Source organism: Helobdella robusta, assembly GCF_000326865.2.
Source record: "Helobdella robusta unplaced genomic scaffold HELROscaffold_2, whole genome shotgun sequence".
NCBI lineage: Eukaryota > Metazoa > Annelida > Clitellata > Rhynchobdellida > Glossiphoniidae > Helobdella > Helobdella robusta.
The window spans coordinates 3161735-3182253 of NW_008704083.1; the positions used below are offsets into that span (position 1 = coordinate 3161735).

The 20519-nt window shown below is 31.9% G+C and overlaps 3 protein-coding genes across 3 annotated transcripts; 1 reads left to right on the forward strand and 2 right to left on the reverse strand.

Annotated features, from left to right (window-relative positions):
• Positions 1-555: 555 nt before the first annotated feature.
• Positions 556-2105, reverse strand: HELRODRAFT_105994 (hypothetical protein; the record flags this gene model as incomplete). Its single annotated transcript, XM_009017223.1, has 4 exons — positions 1892-2105; positions 1550-1822; positions 1115-1486; positions 556-1034 (listed from the first exon to the last, which is right to left on the reverse strand). The coding sequence occupies exons 1-4, from the start codon at positions 1974-1976 to the stop codon at positions 556-558; spliced, it is 1209 nt and encodes a 402-aa protein (XP_009015471.1). The 5' UTR covers positions 1977-2105.
• Positions 2106-8371: 6266 nt separating this feature from the next.
• Positions 8372-9822, forward strand: HELRODRAFT_160240 (hypothetical protein; the record flags this gene model as incomplete). The annotated part of the gene is made up of 2 exons (XM_009017224.1): positions 8372-9656; positions 9731-9822. The coding sequence occupies 2 exons, from the start codon at positions 8372-8374 to the stop codon at positions 9820-9822; spliced, it is 1377 nt and encodes a 458-aa protein (XP_009015472.1).
• Positions 9823-12467: 2645 nt separating this feature from the next.
• HELRODRAFT_160241 (hypothetical protein) lies at positions 12468-15200 on the reverse strand (the record flags this gene model as incomplete). Its single annotated transcript, XM_009017225.1, has 4 exons — positions 12468-12560; positions 12634-12799; positions 14011-14158; positions 15116-15200. The coding sequence occupies 4 exons, from the start codon at positions 15198-15200 to the stop codon at positions 12468-12470; spliced, it is 492 nt and encodes a 163-aa protein (XP_009015473.1).
• Positions 15201-20519: the final 5319 nt, after the last annotated feature.

Consider the following 20519-nt stretch of genomic DNA (forward strand, 5'->3'; position numbering starts at 1 on the left):
AAATCCATTCATAATAATTGACTTCTGGGTCCTTCCTGAAACTCTGCGTGACATCAGACTTTCGGTAATATGAGACACTACACTCCTGATAAAGCGGGATGAACTCAATTGAACGACAGAGAGGATCCTGCAGACAGATGGACTTGCACGCGTCTGCAGTCATAATGTCAGTTAGCCGGGCATAGTCGTGTCCAATGATGAGACTTCCCGGGTACGTGATCCAACTTAGTTTCTCGTTTGGCAAGCATCCTGAATTATTTAATTACAAAATGGAACAAAGCTTAATAAAAGTTATTATATAATAAAAATGAAAAACATCAAATTACTAATAGGCGATCCAGCCCTACAAGCTCCTTCGTTGCTGTCCACACACGGACCGTGACAAACGTTCCAAACCAAATTGCTAACGATTGTATCAACCAAAGAATATGTGGTACTATTAAAATAGTGTTGGTCTAGCGGAAGACTGCTCATTGCTTGCAACTCAAACGTATTTATTTCATTTGTAATGCCAATAATAAACATTCTTGTACCTACGTGATAAAATTAGTCAAATCAAATACGTAAAAAGATAATTTTAAAATTAATTATACCAAAATTTTTTGCTCTTATAGCCTCGGGAATAGTTTCTGATTGATTAACGTTAGATTGACCATCGGTCATGACGATGGCGACGTTGGGAACGTCGGGCCGGTCACCGTTTTTAACGTTGAAAACAACATCATTCATTAGTCTCAACGCTCCTGACGTATTCGTTTCTGAACCAATGATGTCAATTTTCGATATGTTGGCAGCGAGTGATTCAAAATCGTTGAAATCTTTCAAATAAAACTCTACTCTAGCAATATGCGAGAACGTAATCAGAGAAATTCTTGTCTGGCTAAGACCGATGTTGAGATTTTTGGCTACATTAATGACAAAATTTTTTACTAGCACCCAGTTAGATAAATCTCTTGAGTTGTCGGAATGCTGAATAATTATGCTTCCAGACGAATCTAAAACAAACGCTATGTCGGATCTGGTGTCTCGACAAGCTGTTTGGCAAACATTTCATTATTGTATCAAACCGAATACTGCGTGAAAATATTTTATATGTCAAACGTGTGTTACTTACGTTCAGGTAGAGGTGGCTGGCTGCAAGTAAGTCTTTGGAGCAGCTCGTTGATCAGTAAGTTGAGGTGGCTGAAATCTGACGCATTCAGATAATGATACGAAACAGGGTCGCTGACTAGATCCTGCAGCTCATCTTCGTTCATGTACTTGGTGATTCCGATCGCATATTGTTCAATGGACAATTGTTTGTTTAGTCTGGCTTCTTGGAGGGTTAAAGAAGAATCAACATTTGATAATCCATCCGTTATCAACACAATCACTTTCTTGACATCGTAAGATGAAGATGTTGACGAAGGCACCGTTCCCTGCAATGTTGTTACGTTTAATAACACAGACCGAGCATATCTCAACGCTCCTGAAGTATTTGTATTACCTGTTTGGACAAAATGTTCTTGTTATTTATTTTTTAAATTTTAACATTAATTTAATTGTTTACCTCCAGAGTATGGCAAATTGGCAATAACATTCAGCACAGATTTTGTTTTAGAAAACAAAACGGTATTATTGTTTGTGTTGACTTTGGTAGAAAAAGTGATAACGCCAACTTTGGTTTCTCCTTTGTCAATGGGTAAAAGCTGAATGACTTCGCTTAAAAAACTTTTAACATAACTCCAGCTGTTACCATTGTTGCCGGGTGGATCGTTTTCAACGACGCTTGATGAACTGTCAATTAAGAACAAAATTTCGGCATTTCTGCTCACACATTTGCCTGATGGGAGAAATAGATTTCACGTGTGAGTGCCGCAAATGTTCTGTGCTAATTCATACAAAAGCAAACTTGGTTGTGGTCCTGCTATTGAACATGAGGTGAAACAAATAACAATATTAATTGCAAGGATAAATTTTGAAAATATTTTGAGCATGTCATTTAAATATTTTAGACAAAAATATAAATTGGCACGTTGATTTGAACTCTAAATGAAAATATTCAGTGATTTGTTGGTACCTATGTATCCGTGCTATGCATAAATCTTGAATTACAATATAATCTCTAAATCACTTTCTTTAATTGCAACTGCACTCTCCGCGGCGAGTTTTATATATGCTTATTGTGCTTCATATACATTATATACTATGTACTAAAGTACAAAAGCGTTTTATGTATTAATATATTGTAGGTGTCTGTGCATGTGTTTGCGGTGTAAGGAGAATAGAAGCACACTCACGGACACATGCACATGCTCTACATAAATATAAATGAATATATATATATATATTATATATATATATATATATATGTATATATATATATATATTATATGCTCAATACACCGCACAATTCGTCTGTGAATTAACATGTGAAATGAATGAAACATGGAACAAGAACTACAGGTGAGGTCGCCCCCAAACTTATCTGAACAATGTGATTTAATAATAATAGTAGTAATAGAGTATTTAATATATACATAATATTAATATTAATAATATTATCATTGATAATAATTATCAATATCATTATTATAACAGCATTCATAAGTTCATTGGGCTAAGCATAACATTAGACTGAAAAACTCGATGATATAAATTATTTATTATTAGCAAATGACTCATAAGAACTTTGGGATCAACTGAACGATGCAGCAAATAATTTATATAATACTGAGTTTAATTAAAACAATATTAATAATTGAAACCAAGTTGTATATAATATTCTTTAATTTAATCATTTTTAATATTGCTTAAAAAAGTTTCGTAACTTTTGGTATGAAAAATTGGACGTATTTTCTATTCAGTATTAAATGCATATAATTTATTATTTACACATGTTTCTACACATATAATGTATTAGTATAAACAAAAGTTGAGTGGTTTTATGGTTTGATACTCAATGCCAACAACAGCAGAGCACGATCGATTGTTTCGAACATCTGACAGCGCTCGTGGCTTACCTCACGAATCATTAGTCATGAGTCACACGAGCCATTGTTCTTTGTGGTGCCGGCTTGCTTGCTAGCTGATCAAAATGCAAACACTGTAATGAAAAACAACCATTACCCACAAAGCTTTTCGTCTCTGTTTGGATTTTTTTATATTCATATGTTTGATGGCTTATTTTTTCTCATCGATTTTAAACTTACTCATTTTCTTATTTTATTTTTCTGTTAAAATTAAACTATGTGAAGATCGTTTAACTGATTTTAACGCATAAATTCAAAACAATTGTAATGAACGCTAACTAATAATTGAAAAATTAAAAAAATTATTTTTAAAAATAAAAAAAAATTAAAATGCATAAATTTTTAATATCGCAAAATCGATGTCACTTTGTATATTAAATTACACGTCTGAAAAGATTCCAAATTTCAATAATTTAACATCAGGAGATGTGGCAAGAAAATTGAAAACTTTATTATTCGGAACGGAAGAGTGACTAACGTTTGCGAAATAAATTCAACATCAAAACTTGATTTTTATGTAAGTATTCATAAGGGTTTTAATAAAAATTATGAAGCAAACATTATTTTCCATGAAAAAATTTTCTACATAAATTAAAATACTTAAACTCTTTAACGTGTTTTTATGAACCTACATAAAAAATCACTTAATACAGACTCGATTTATCTGGATAATTACAGATTTGTTTTCTATCTTGCAGTAATACTATGGCTAAAAAACTAATAGATTGGCTTGAAATTCTTGTGTGAATAAAAATGAAAGATTTTGTACTTGAAAACCACCAGCGTAAATGGATTACAATTTGGTAAATAAGAGTCTTGAGTACTGCAAAGAACGTAGACGTGGCTATTGCCTGCTCTACTATGAAAAAGGGGTTGAATAGAGGAGAGTGATGTTTCGTAAAAATTTAGCGCTTCATGGTTTATTTTATAAAATTGTAAAACGGACTTAAAGAAATTACTAATAGCTTATGTAAAGTTTTGGTAACCAAAGTAAGTGCTGTTGAAAAGTTCACTTTTATTTATTTAATTTGTATATAAAGAATTTTTAAATATCTTAACATATTTCATTTCAAGAGTGGTTAAATGTGTAAGTTCAACTAAATCGATTTTTATACGAATGTTTGTTTTTTCAATTGCCTGTTTGATTTTTTTTAGAGATTCATGAACTACAGAATCAAATGTCTTGAAACTTTGCATGTACAGGTTTTGGTTAAAGCGAAGAACTTGGGCATGGTTTTAATTTACTCCACTCTAAAAAAAAAGGTTTACCTCGGTGGGGAATGGATTTTAATATTTTTTAGAACTGAAAACCAACTAATTGAATTGATCTTTAGTGAAAGTTGAAGAAAGAAAACTATCGATCCAACTGGTTTAACATTTTGTTTTCGAGTATCGCAAATATTATTATTGTACGTAGAGTTCATATTAATTATTAGGGAAGCACTTATTCGGCCAAGCTGTCGAAGCTGAAAAGAGCAACCCCTTAACATAGACAAGGTTAAAATATTTTCCCCCTCTTGATAAGAGTGGTCGGCAATTTTTTCATAAAAAATTAAACATTTCATAATAATTTATTTTACGGAATTGTAAAACATAGACTTCTAACCACGTGGCTGCAATGCCAATAGTGTTTCAAAGCTATTTTTGTATGTATTTTTTTTAACTAGATAACTGTCGTGAAATATTTTAGATTAAATCAAATAGTGTAATATTTCAATTTTACTTTTAATATTAAACTTTTATATAAAAACTTTGAAATGCATAATAAATTTCAGTTTTAATACTATTTTCAATGTTTAAATGTAGAAATTCAACCAAATTCATTTTTTACACTTGGTGCTTGAGCCAGTATGGATTTGTGGGCTCATGTAATATACGATCGGTATACAAATACATATATAATGTACATTTGCATATTCATTCATATATTCTGGCCGGAGCGGTTAAATAGCATAAAAAGGTATTGTTTATTTTTGTTATGTAGCAAGCAGGTGGGAGCTAGTGTAAATATAAATGAACTAGTCCAGGTTATGAACAAAATCGTTTTGAAAAAAAAAAGAATCGTCAGGCGGATTCGTTTCCTCGTGTCTAACGAGTTTTACGCCGATCACAAGTGAATAAAACGAAAAGAAACCTACAGGTTCTACCGAGATTTGAACTCGGATCGCTGGATTCAAAGTCCAGAGTGCTAACCGTTACACCATAGAACCATGCTTAAACCGACTCTTAATAATGTTCATAAGCCATTTATTAGTTTTCTTAATTATTCATTTATCAAGAAATTTAAGATGTACAAAACATTTATTTTCAGTACTTTTCAGTTTTCATCATCGTCTTTTAAAACCTTATATTTTAAATTATTAATCAATAAGCGTAAATTTTATTTAATTATTTATATAGTTATAGATAGTTGATTTAAAAATTAGTTTCAAATTTGTGTTCATCTTAACTTAAATAACAAAACTAGAAAGTTTACTAATTTTGAAAAAAACAGTTGCATCACAAAATCGTCAAAAACGTAGTAGTAAAACATTTTTAGCTCTCGGGTTGAAAATATGTTTCCCTCCCCAGATGTCATGAAAAAACTTTCTTGTTTAAAAATAGTTTTGATTTGGAAAATAAGACTTACCAACCTTGAATCTCCTACGTTCCGAACAACATACATCAATAGCATAATACAAATTTACTACAAAATAAACAAATAAATGAAATAAGCGAAATAAACAAATGAAATAAACAAACAATAGTTACACAAAATATATGAAAACAATAGAACAGAAAAAAGCTAATGTTTGCAATATGGCAGTTTTTAAACAAGATTTTATAACGTATAAACTGTTAATTAACACTCATTACTATGAAGTTAACTTTTCAAGACGTTTAATAAATTATTTTTTCTTTTCATTATCAATTCTTGTCACGCTAACAGCAAAGCAAATCCTTAAAATCAAATTTGTACATACGGAACCCATTACCATTGACGTATATATTAACATAGATAAATTAATTTGTGGAAAAAAAGAGCAAGCCACAGAATAAGTCATTTGCATAATTCTTCGGTATTTTGTATTTAAGAGTATTATTTACTTAATCCTGAGGTGCTGCAGTGGATAAACTGGAATCGTGATTGCGCATAATCAGAGGCGAGTACTTCATTTTGTAAAGAAATACAATTTGTACAGTGGCGAATCTAGACAACTTTGAGGGGGCCAAATTTTGAAAATGTTATAATTTTTACGGGGGGATAGGGGCAAAATTTGTGGTAGTGTGGCTGACGAACTTTTTTGCTTATTACATCTAATTTTTGGTCGATTGATTTTCTGCCTAAAACGGTTTTTTCTGATTTATATTAAAAATCTGCTCACAATGGGACAACCCCCAGATCCGCTACTGAATTTATAAACCACAAATAATAAATATATCCTGCTATCCATAAAACTATCAAGCATTTTTTGCAAGGAAAAGATGATTGTTTTGAAAACATGACAAGAAAGTTTCCCCAATTTAAATATCTTTACAGTAGATGTGTTTGAAACCTACGCAAACTTTTATTAAAATTAGTCTAATTGAATATATAGTCTGTTTTCTAAATTAGTGCTTTCAATATGATTTGTGAGTTGCACTCGTAAAAGTGTACATTTTAAGTCAGCGTTAATTTTTAAACGCCCAAAAAAGTTGCAATACTTGTTACAGGCAAGCATCATACATTAAACGTGTTGGTAAGCAGCAAATGAGTGTAGCACTTGTAGTAGATTTTTAAGAAAATGTATCTAGCAATCATTGTCACCTTCCACAAGTTACAAATTCGCCGCAAATAGGGAGCCTCTCAACAAGCTGGATGGTGTGAGTTGTTAATACGACAACATAAATACATTCAGATGAAAATGTTCTGATTTGAATTTTTGTATAAGAAACTGCTAACAAATTTTATTAATTATTCAAAATTTATAACTGCGTGAAAATTTTATTCTCGTAACACGCACAAAATATAATTCCCAATTTCATTTATTCGAACCATAGAAAATAATGAATGAAAAATATCGAGTCTGTTGTTTTCTCCCGAACAATTCACATACATGATAGAATTTATCTACCTAATATATAAAAAAAAAGAAATAGTCATACGTAGAACTTATCTCTTTCCCATAAAATGGTATGATTGCGTTATTGAATGAGGAGTTAACGAAGGCACGCTCAATTCATTTATTCTTGCTTCCGAGTCGCCGTTCCTTTGTTAGGCTGTGCAATGAGATAGGACGAGATGGTGAGAGGTGGATTGAAGGATTGTGATCACGACTGTGATTAAGATGATTACAAAAATGATGGCACTCTGATTACAATAATGGTGATGATGATGTTGAAAGCATGGATGATGTATAAGCTTGATGTATATTTCAATCATAATAAAACTTAGTTTAGTTGCCAACGTAGATTTTTAAATTTGCAATGAGATTAATAATGATATTAATAATGATAATGTCATTTGTACAGCGCCTCTGCATAGCATGTCTATAATTTTTGAAAAATAATTAATAACTAGTTGACTGTACCTCTGGTATTTAAGGTATCTTTCTTTCACGATATGATGAACAACACTGCCCCAAGTGTAGAGTTTTTGAAAAAAATGCAAACAAAAATTAATATTTGTGTAAGAAGTGATTAATTTGTTGAATCATCTTTTAAGCGAAAGTTGTGTTGATGAGTGAACCTTTGTTATGCCAACCTTTCTTGAAGACAAATTTCTTTCGTTTTATTTTTTCAAAATAAGAGGACTTCAAATTACACGAGATATTTTATCTATGACTCTCTATGTTGAACTTCATCTCATATTTCTATCTTTTATAAAAAAAAGTGTTACCGCTTTAATTACATTTTGTTTGCCTTCGATATCTTCACCGAATGTCACCAAAATATTTACATTGCAGTGGCTTGAAATAACACACAAAATGCAGGTAAAATAATGTTATTAACTGTTTCGATTTTAATAATTGTTTCACGAAAGGTAACAAATTGCATTTGCCTTGACAAAAGTTTCATATGTACTCTTAATATTACGCTCATGTGTAATGTTAAAAACGTAATTAATTGCAAATGTGCAAAAACCAAATAATTTTAAATATTTAGAATTGTAAATAAAACCAATACCTGTAGGTAAACAAATGAAGAATAAAATCAAAATGTAAAACTGTACGTATGACACACAATTACGCGGATTGTCCTCAGTGTATGTCATGCAATAATTACGTGATGCTTCTGACATTGCACAGTATTGCCGGTGGTGAGTTCTTATATATATAAGTGCACGCATGTGATGTCTCTTGAACGTATGAGCTACCACGGCTTTGAAAATTTGAAAAAAAATGCAAGAAATGATTTCCTCTACATTTGTAACAGTTTTGGAAATTTTGTCTTGTGCTTTGATCTATGAACATGATGCTGCTGATTTAAAATTTGACTTGAAGAACAAAATCTACAACTACGTTGAAAACGATGAGATATCAAATGAAACACGCATCACCTTATCGAACCAAAACAACAGTGTCAACGTTAACCATCACGTCTCTGATAAAAACGACCAGAAGAACAGCAACTGCTCAGGTGATAGTAATTGCAACAGTGACGGTTTCACCGCGAGCCCAACAAAGGCATCGGCAGATACGTATTACTATCCCAAGATACCGCCTCACCTCGATGACTGGCCACTTTATTCCGATGAAACATCATCACCCTCATATGAAGAACCATCCCAGATCAAATCAACTACATTCAAATCAGTGCTAATCTCGAGAACAGCAATAAATGTACCGTTACAAAGCAGCAATTCCCACATTGAAACTGCAAAATTATTTGCCCCAGCCACTGGTAATAATCTTAAATATCACAAAAATAGAAAAACTGAAATAGAAAAATTACAAGAAACTGAAATGAAAAAAGAAAAAGCAGCGAAAAGAATTTTAGAAGATGATTTGAGTGATGAAGCGAGGAGAGTCAGAACATATTTCACAGGCAATTCATCGTACGTTCAGTTCAACACTTTCCGTAACATTGCTGTTCAAAATTATAATCTGGTAAGTAAATTAACATTTAAGTTTGCATTCAAAACGCGAAAAGCATCATCTTTCTTAATGAGAGTTCTTTTTTGTGATTCAAAAGAAATGTCAACACAGAAAAATAATCGGGGTGACTACGGCGAGCCAACTGAAAATTACAAACCAAAAGTAGCCCGATACAAAAATCACAACCCACTGAGCAGTTTAAAAGTTCTTCTAGTGCTTTTGAAGGAAGGCCGCTTAAATATATACGTGATGCCCAAGAATTCACAAAATAAAATACTATCTCCGGAGCCGAACACAAACATGCAGAGTTATGAAAGACATGAAAAGAACAGTGATAACGCACAGTTTAGCACATTCAGCCAAATTTATTACCAGAGCGAACTACTTTCTAAATGGAATAAACAGCATCGAAATAATACAAAAATATATAACCGAAACGAGCTGCCTGAATATGTAAAAAGCAACATCATCGTCAATAATAATGGTAAGAAAATTAACGAAAAATATAATAAAAGGCCAGGGAACCTGGGAAGTTATATTGTCAATAATGGGAACGAAGGATATTTGCTGATCAAACACTTTGGTAGAAGTGAGTGTTATAAAATAATTGATCATTGATGTATGTTGCATAATTTTGAACTGCGTCACGAAATATATGACAAGTGATGTATGGTGCACAATTCGAAGCATCGAATGCTTGCGTCAGTGCAGCTGGGCAGAAATTGTTCACGTTAATTAGAGCTGTTGTTGCTTGATAAATTGATTAAAACATATTTGAGTCATGCCGATACCTGGAAGGAGTTAATAATATTGAAGCAAAGTGTTACAAACTTTAAACAACAATTAAAAAACTTACATACGGAAACTATTATAAGTATATTTGTGCATTTGAAATGTTTGCACACATCAAAATGCATGCACACATCAAAATGCAAGCACACATCAAAATGCATGCACACATCAAAATGCATGCACACATCAAAATGCATGCACACATCAAAATGCATGCACACATTGAAATGCATGCAAATGTTGTAATGCATGCACCTATGTGGGCGCACACGAACCTGCACCTCCTAACAATCGCCTGTGCATGCATGCAAGCTGACTTGATGAACGTGCATTAGAATGCATTAGTTATGAATTGGGATTGCAATGTTGTTTTGATTTTATTTGAAAAAAATTTTTAAATATATTTTCAGTTATTAATTGATTTTTATTTCAACTCAACTTTCTTCAAATTAATTTTCTTGTGATTTTTCATTTAATTTGTTTTTCAATAACTATCCATCTGAATTTGGGAGAATTTTTTTGAAAAATTATTAATGATGATCATCAATTTATATTGATTGATATATTTATTGGGTGTTTGCCATACTTCTTGTTTTAATATTAATAAAACAAGTTCAATATAATTCAATATAACCTCATATTATTGACATAGTGAGCAATGGACAAATACCGATCCCCACAATTTTGTTTTAAAAACCAACCCTGATGTATTCTTGGAATTTGAAAACCTATTTTGTAACGGTGTTTAAAGTTCACGCGGAGTTCATTTACTCTCACTACAAAATTCAATACGAAATTTTCTATACAAGTTTGCAAAAATTTGATTTAGATAAAAAACATTAAGCTACTATCGTTTAACATGAAAATATAAAATGTTAAGAAGCTAAGACGTTAGCCAAGTCTTTAAATGTTCAACAGACAATTTTAATCAAGCTCAATTTTAATCAGCATTTATAAAAATGTTGAGACAAGTTAAAAAATATTGCAGAATCAGTTTGAGAAATAAGTTTATTTATCTATCTATTGCGATGCCACGTTTTTTCTCCGTATATCTTCTCTAGTGTTGTTGACAAATGAGTTGTTGGGCATAACTTCAGCTTCGTTAACTTGAACTTACAAAATTTAAAAATTTCAGTTGTTGAATTTGTTCGTTGATAAAGTTTACAAAATCTAATGAAATCCAACCGGTGAGTGCCAATCACCTAACGGTCTCCTCATTGTAGTTTTCTAAAACTCTTATCATCATCGGTGTGATGCGTTCGTTGTTCGGCTCTTTTCGTTTCATCTTTATTGATCTTGTTTTGTGATTGGAAACTGGCATTTACATTGGAATATTCAGTCCACCTCCACAATAAAAAGCCACAGACAACTGAAACACAAATATTTTTTAAATTAGTTTTCGCATGTTTTCATCACACCCGCTCTAACACGTGACAAATTTTCAGAATTTCATATCAATCTTTTTTACTTTTTGTCGTTCGTTGATTTAAGTTTTATTCCTAATTTTTCATGTTCACTTTGTTAAATTAAAATTGATTCAAAATTTTTTTCCAACGTATGATGTCCACTTAGTGGAAGCATCGTCATCAATTTTGTTCAGATATGCTGCTCATTAACAAAGGACTCAACTTATGATATTTGTGATTTTTGGCAGCAAATGTTGAGAATAGCAGCACAAAGTAAAAAAATTGCGAAAAATAAGGCATTGCAACATTTAAGCATATGGTGAACGCATTTTGCACTTTTTTCCACTGTATATGAATCCACCATCACATTACAACTCGAGACCGCTCGGGGCAAAATTATTTTTGAAAAGATGCCGTTGATAAATGTGTTTGTTATGGTTAGACTTGATAAAATAAGTTTGTACAATTAACTAAATCAGGCAGAAAAAACTTCCAATGAAATATAGTGAGCGTGAAGCCAACCGCACTAAAAAATTTCATGCATTTCATCTTGATGTCTCGATGAAACAGCCTCCTGATATGAAACTCCTAACACGCGCACAACATAACTTGAGCATAGTAGGCCCTGCATTATGCTCTTGGTTTGTTAAATGATTGGCCTTTGCTTAAATGTATCTTTTTTTGTGCTGCACGTTGTTTTATAATGCTGTAGAGTTTTGATCATCGTTCATTTATTGAAACATTTGTACCGTTAATTGTTAATTTTCTATTTTTTTATATAAAAAATGGTGAATAAATGCTTGGCTTTCAGACCAGAGTTGGATATGGGTCCATTTTTACTGACCCAACCCAACCCATCGCTTACTCACCCCATTCCAACCCAACTCGCCTGAAAATGCAAAATCTCAACCCAACCCACAAGCCACCATCTCTACGAGTTGCAATTTTAACCAACAACCAAATTTTGACAAATAATATTTAAAACGCAGAACTCAAAAACAACAGCTTTTATTTGAAATAAAATACACCGGTAAAGTAATCACATTGCAAGTGTCATAAAATAACATGAAAATTGAATAAAATTCAAATGTTACTAATATTTTACTTAGTTTTTTTTTCATTAGTCCAGAGTCACTGTCCCACAATGAGTAAAGGTTAGACTTTATCAATATCTATCATGGAAGCTCGACAACCCCATCAAATTAATTCCACTTCTTCAGCTTCCCGTGCAGAGACTTAATCGAGCATCTGAGATTGTGCTGAACTGGCAGAAATGCATAACACTCGTCTAGCAACTTTTGATAGAAGTGTAAAGTCTTTTCTATTGTCTTGTCAGTAGGCTAGCAAAGAGGTGTGGTTGGCAGGAACATCCACGGCTTTGTATCTACCCAATTCTTCATGACCTGAGGGTTTAGCAGTTGAAATTTCATTGGTTGATGAGCTACAGCCATCCAGCAGGTTAGCAAAAGGATCAGAGCTTACTTTCTTGGCTGGCTGAGTGTAATCATCTTCAACATTCTGCTGTGCCGATGTACTGAAATGACATAAGAAAAATGTATAAATGTTAAGCAACTTGGCCTTATCGGATTTTTTACTTTCACAAACTTAGCAAATTAAAATCACACAAACCTCTCTAATGACGCTGAATTTTTTCTGAATCTGTCATACTTTTAAATAAAAATAATTTTCTCGATCGGAAAGAAGTTAACTTTTACCCAACGGAACAATCACAAAAAGAAAGAGGAACCGATAGACCAAAAACACAACAATATAGCTGCGATACAAAATACACCTAATATAAATTAGGTAAAAGGTTTGTTTAAATGTTTAAAAATAAAAAAAAATCGCAAAAATAAATTTGGTTTAATAATAAAAAAAAATTAAAATGTTAAACCAACCCAACCTACGCATCTTCAAAAAATTTGGACTCAACCCAACAATTGCACTGCATAACAAGACTCTTATGCGCGCAGCACAAAGGCCAACTAAGTAACACGATCGTTTAAAGGTTTCATATCTAGATTATGGTGCACAGTTGAATATTGAATCTCTGACTTGACGTGTGAACTAACAAATCGTTCTGTCTGTAGTGGTGAAAAGGAGGATAATGCACATTTGTAGTTTAATTAATTAACCTCTTCGGAGGGTTAATCCAGCAGTCTGCCACATTTCACTCTCCATGCAAATCCACGCCATCCCCTGTCACCTTTCACAATGTTTTATTACTGCTGCTGCTTTCACTTCAAACAATTTGTCGCTGGTCTCCAAAACTATAAAACTTCCACGCATGCATCTTTTCAACTAATTCGAATTGTATAATAAAAAGTAAGTGAACCATGGAAATATTTTTAATGCAGCGCAAAAATTTTGAAATTTTTCACAAATATCCGTTTTGTTGATTGTTGCTATGACGTATAAAATTAACGTTGATTTTTTCAGGCAACGCTGTAAGGAAAATAAAATATCGAAGCAATTTGACTTGACAGTCGTTTTTCTGCAAAATTGAATGCTACAATGACAGCCTTAAGAAGCGAAATAATCTTACTTGCCAGTCGCAGTTTAGAAGCACGTTAATAACATGCACATGTGTGTTTGTGTCGGTAATGTTTTTTGTGTGTCCTCCTTTCGTTTTGTTTATGTTTATTTTTAATAGCATCTTTCGAACATCTACCAATGCAGCATTATTTGTAATTCAAGTCGTCTATTGTTTATGTTAACTACGTACATGATCCGTTGATTACTTACTTGCTTAAAAAAATTTCTTCATTATTTATGCTCAGTTTTGCCGACGTTTGAGTTGATGTTGCATTCTGTTTCAGTCGGTCGCTCAATTTCTTTGGATTTTTTTTCCTTTCTTTTCTTGCCAGTTGGATAATTAGGTTGTTGCTTATTGCTGTCATATGTTCAATGTTTATACGTGTTCTATTTTTATGAGTGCATTCATTGCTTACGTTGTTCGTTAATTATGCTCAGACCTCTAATAAATAGTTTCATGCTTTCTGCTTTTAATCAGAGCAGGCGGTGATTGCTCCATTCAATTACATTTTTAAACAACCAAATAATATTAACAAAGCTACTACTAATACTAAAAACAATAGATAATAAAAAACAAAAAATTATAATAATAATATTAAATAAAGCGCCATGCCAAGCGACTGAGGCGCCAAGTATATTTTCATCGTAACATAAACAAGCCGCGTTGTCCTCATCATCGCACAATTTAGGAAAATAATTTCGTGTTACTTGAACATCCAACAAAAATATTATCCTCTCTCCATTTCAACGTAAACTTTACGGCTACAGGTAGATAAAAAAAAATTAAATATCTTCACGTCGCAAGTACAAAATTATTTTTAAAATAATTTTATTTTAAACATTTAATTGGGTCATCAATCTAACCGATAAAGAAAAGAAAAAATTTATAAACTGTTTAATTCTTTTTTTTAGAGGAATAGGAGTAAAATTAATTAAATTAGCAATAAAGATCTCGATCGTTGATCCGCATATGCAACTGCGGCATCTTCAGCCAGAAATTTATTTTGGTGAACGTTACGCAAATTGGCGCGTCTTTTGTAAAATGGATAAAAAAATTAAAACAAAACTTGAGTTAGAAACACGTTGCCAACAAAATGAACAACTTAAAGAACAACAATAACAATACAACATTGTCAATAACAACAGCAGCTAAGCTACAACGATTGCAGCCAAGACAAGAACCACCGCCACCACCGCTACAACGTAATTGACCAATAGAAACAAAAGTAAACATCTCGCCTTCTATATAAACAACAGGAGAACAAACTATGCAGATAAGTTGCGCTGATTCCTATCGCTGAGCCATCCATCTAACCATTGTAATGAATTTGGACAGAAACAAATAACGCGATGATAAAAAAGGAAGAAGGGAAGAAAACCGGTATGAACGTTGCGGCCATTTTTTAAATAACAAAAATCCAATGCCAAAAAAATGAAATAAAATTGTAAGCGGTTAAATAGACAATGCCTAATGTGTTGTAGGTTATGGGAAATATATTAATAATGTGAATCATATAAACAATAGTTTATGTAGTATATATATATATATAACTATATATATATATATATATATATATATATATATATATATATATATAACTTCGGGGGCTGTTCAACTCAGATCAAACAACTCAAATCTTTTGACGGTACCAACTACCAAGCTAAGGATTGGAGAAAGAAATTTTTCTATTTGTGGTCCCACTGCGTGGAACAGTTTGCCATCTTATATAAGAAATCATTGATTTAAGATTACTTTCGTTTAAACAAATACTGAAGTCTTATCTTTTCACATTATAGAAATTCGTTACTTTTTTGGTTTTGCTATGTTTTTGTGACTTTTATGCATTTCGGTTTCGATGTTTGATTCTCTTTTGAATGAAGTTGGTTGATATAGTTTATTTATTTATTTTTGTGATGTTTCTAACTGGTTCTATTATTTGGTGAATGATTATTAGTATGAATGCATTTATATAGAGAACAGCTTATCTGAAGGTGTAGCTGTTGAGATTTAAATTATTTATCAGGTTCGATTATTGTTGGTGATTTTTGTTTCTGTGAATTTATTGCTGTTATTTTGTGATCGTGAATTTAATATGAATGTGATAGTGCCTTTGAGGTATTGTTTCAATTGGCGCTTTATAAATGTATGTATATATATATATATAATATCTGCTTATATATGCTATATATATTCACTCTACTCTACCGAATTGTTGGCATTAATCAATTTAAAATTTGTCCTTTCAAATTTCCTCACTAAAATTTTCTGGAAATTGTTCAATTTAATTAAAAAAAATTATTATTATCCAAGTTCATCATGAAAATTTAATAAAACAGTTGTTATCCAAATTCATCATGCAGATAGGCCTTTTCGATTTTTCACAAATCATCTTCAGTGCAGGTTTGGTTAATATAGTTTCTTTAAACAATGCAATGTTGGTTCTTCAGCAAAGTGAGTTACTTAGTTGGTATCTTATTCTTTATCTTTGTTGTTGTCATTCTTTTGTTCTTCATTATTATTTAAGTTAGTATTAAGGCTTTGAGTTGGTAATGATGTTATCAGTCTTTGTTGGATGTTTATCATGATAACCTCATTACCAACTCGACGCCTTAATACTAACTTCAATAACAATGAAGAACAAAAGAATGACAACAACAAAGATGAAGAATACGACACCAACTAAGTAAGCGAAATATAAGTAAATAATGGAAAAAATGTTTGATGGGAACTATGCAATGGGTGGACGTTTATGATCATCGGAGTGAGTCATTCATACTTTAATAATATTAATAATAATAACATTAATAATAACATTAATAATAGTAATAATAAAAATAAGAATAATAACAGTAGTAATTTAAAAGTATAAGCATACGAATATAATAAGAGCGTCGCTATTGATAAAATTGTGAATGATGATATTGGCAAAATCGTTACTAATCGTTTCATCATCATCGTCGTCATCGTCGTCGTAATTATTTCATCATCATCATTACATGCACGTTATGGCCCAAATGTTAAAGACATCCACCCATCCCATCCTATCTTACTCTATTTAGTTTGGTAGACATGCGAGCGTTTGATGGCTTCATCATCCGTTCTTCGGCATTTCACTCATGTGTTAAGCTCTTAATAATTTTATTTGCATCAACAAAGTGGCGACCGAATTTCAATTTTTTTCCAAATTTGTTTCACATTAATGATTTAAATGCTTTTATTGTATTTTATTTATTTGTTTTATTTACATTAAAGGATGCTAAAAAAAGAGTAAAAAGTAATTGTATTTTATTTATTTATTTTATTTACATTAAAGGATGCAAAAAAAGAGTAAAAAGTAAAAATGTTACCTGTTTTGGTGCGTGCCTGAGATTACTAAAGGTAATGATTGCGACAAGAGGTGATATGGTATTAAATAACGCAACAATGTCGATTTAGCGACTAAAAATTAAAATAAGGACGCATTAATTGTCAATAATTTTATAACTGAAGAATCAAGACTATATGCATAGTTTTCGTTGCAGCAATTGTTTTTATATATTATTATTATTATTATTATTATCATTATCATTATTATTATTATTATTATTATTATTATTATTATTATTATTGTTGTTATTATTATTATTATTATTATCATCATCATTTTCACCACGTCGTCGTCAGTGGCAGGTTAGGCGATCCCAGAGCTTTGACCTGCCAGCGTTAACCTCTGCCATGCGCCCTCTTTGTTATTCCACGTCAGCAATTATATTTCTTCTCACTGCATGCTCTCTCTCTCTCTCTCTCTCTCTCTCTCTCTCTCTTTCTCTCTCTATAAATTTTTTTTCTGCGAAGTTTTCAATTGAGTATCGTTCTTAAATGTTGAGCGGTTTAAATTATTGACTGTCTGCAGGCTAACATCGATTGACTTCGAAATCTTTTCACAAATCCACCTTCAAAATCAATGCGTATTTGCGTACATTAGATTTAAATAAATAAATAACTAATAAATAAAAGTACTTCAAATTTTTGAATAAAAGTTTACAACAGCCTAAAAATATTGCAAGTAAATAAGGCCGAAATAGAAACCTGAACGACAAAACCCAGAAATGAAAATGGACAGGAAACAAAAGAAGAAAGATTATATATGGGCGCCTCAATGACCCATCTAGTGAATGTTATCTGGCGAACACCAGCATTTACGCTATCAATCATGCAGTCATTCAAGTAAGCATTGCAGTTATACGCTTATATGCACAATTTATTCAGTGGTATAAACAAAAGCTTGATGAATATTAAACAAGCTCGTCAATGGTGTCTAATTGTACGTTCACTTTGTTGTTAAAATAAAACATGTTTGAACTGACGACGACTATATACAATTAGGGTACTTCATTTAGAAATATAAATCTTTATTAGGAGATTGGAAGGATGGACGCTTTATCTCATCGCAATAATATTTTAAATTAGTAAAAAATGAACTCTTGGTTGCAACTTTTGTTCAGCTGCTCTGGCTTGCCTCGACATCGGTTGACTTCCAACACATAGGTACACACATGTAATATAGGTCGGTACGTGCTCGTATATACACAACGTACCTACATTTTTGTTTGTGGCTGACCAAATGGTTAAGTAAGCAGCTGAAAGTATATTTCGTTAAAGCCATTGTATAATGATTGATGATTCACGAACATTAATACTACAACGGCTCACAGACGATTTTGAAATAAATTTCATCGGTGTTTAAAATTTTCGCTATTTAATGCATTGCAAGAATTTGTGCAATAAAAAGTTACTCATGGAAATTTCTATTTGATTTATTAATTATGTAAACATTGTTGGTAGGCACTGAAAATCAAACAATATATGTATGCAAATTTACCACATACAAGTTTGAAAACATTGTCTAGAATAATCATTGTAATGAGAAAACTTATCTAAACCTAACGAAACTTATTTTGAAACCATAAAAAATGGGAAGTGGAAAGTCATTCAAAATCAAATGAACAAATCATGAAGTTCTCTACAACCTTAGAATAATTTTATCTGAAATAACACCGTATAAAGTGCGATCTATCGAACCAACGGTACATTAATCGAAGAATAAATATACATGCATGAAAAAATTAAAGCCGTGTTATTAAAAATTACTGTTGCGAAAATAGCAGCAAAATGAATGAAGCAATAACATAACATCAATAACAACAAATAAAAATGCTTACATACAAACGCGCAGCAACGTCAAACAGAATCCAACGAAGCAAAAGCGGTTTGAAAGCGTGCATAATGCCTCGGTCGTTAAGCCGCCTTTGCTCTCCTCCAAGTTTATCCATGCGACACTGAAAATTAAGAAATATCTTAGAATAACATTTTTCCTGCTTTTTTAACATTTTTTTTAAAATGGCACCAACAACCACAACATCGTCAAAACTAAAAAACGGTGGGAAACACGAGAACAAAATCATCAAACATCTGAGACGAATGATGCTGTGAAACGTGCACAACATGAAGATGAAAAGACGAAAATAAATACTACACGGAAACTGCAACATCACCGATATGTTTATCTCAAGAACTCGTGCTTACACGTACATGCGTAGATAGTTTAGTGGTTTGTGATGAAAATGAATAATTGAAATATTATTACCGAAAATTCATCGAAATAATTATAATTCATAAAAATACGATTGCGCTTTTTTAGAAATAAATTTTACGCTGTGGAACCTAAGTTGTAACTTCTGACAAGAAATGACTCATCCACGTATCACGATTAGAACGTAAAACACAATAATTCAACTGGTTGGAAACCAACATACGACAAATAATATTTCCATAATCTTTCGAAAACCAGCCAAACTATTTAAAAAAACACTAAACGTAAGATCTGAAAAACTCAGTAATAAACAGAAAAACAATGAAAAGAAGCGCAAGTGAGAAACAAATATGCAAGCCAGGGGACACATAATAGTCCAGCAAAAAATGCCGATGATCAAAATAATGCCTTGTTCGCTATCTCTGATATGCCGGTCACGTGATTTCATGTTTCCGGTCGTGACGTCAGCAGTCGCCGTTTTGTTGATCTCATTTTTTTAGGAGGTCGTTTTGGATTGGTTTTTCAGTGGGAGGTTTTTTGTGTGTCGACGGAAAATGAAAATTTGAGATAATTTTAAAAAAAAAAGAAGATCTGACGTGAAGAGAAAATGAAATAAAAACTATAATACTAAAGTCGTTTTATTGTATTAAATATGTATATATATATGTATATATATATATATATATATATATATATACAATTTTATTTATAATAAATGGACAACAAAATCTAAGTCAAAAGCTTGCACTACCGCAAAGATGATTACAAAAAATAAATGAGAATGAAATAAAAAACCTGAAAGAAGTTTATGGAAATCTATCATATTGAATCAACAACTGAGTAACAGCAGGAAAATGATCAGATCGGCTTCCATCGGGGAGATTCAGCGCTGAAGTCTCCTCACAATGGCGATTGTTTGCTGGGGTTAACGCTAAATTGAAGTTAACGCTAAATCTATATAATTTTGACACGGCCTGAAAACTATTACACCTCCCATACAATAAAATGAAGTGGAATTATGTACAATAACAAGGGTTTTAATACCTTTGAATAGATAACGATTTGTGTAATGAAAAATTTTTATTACAACGAATTTCTGGCTACAAACATTTAAACCAAAAAAGTTTCATTATGCGTGTACCTACC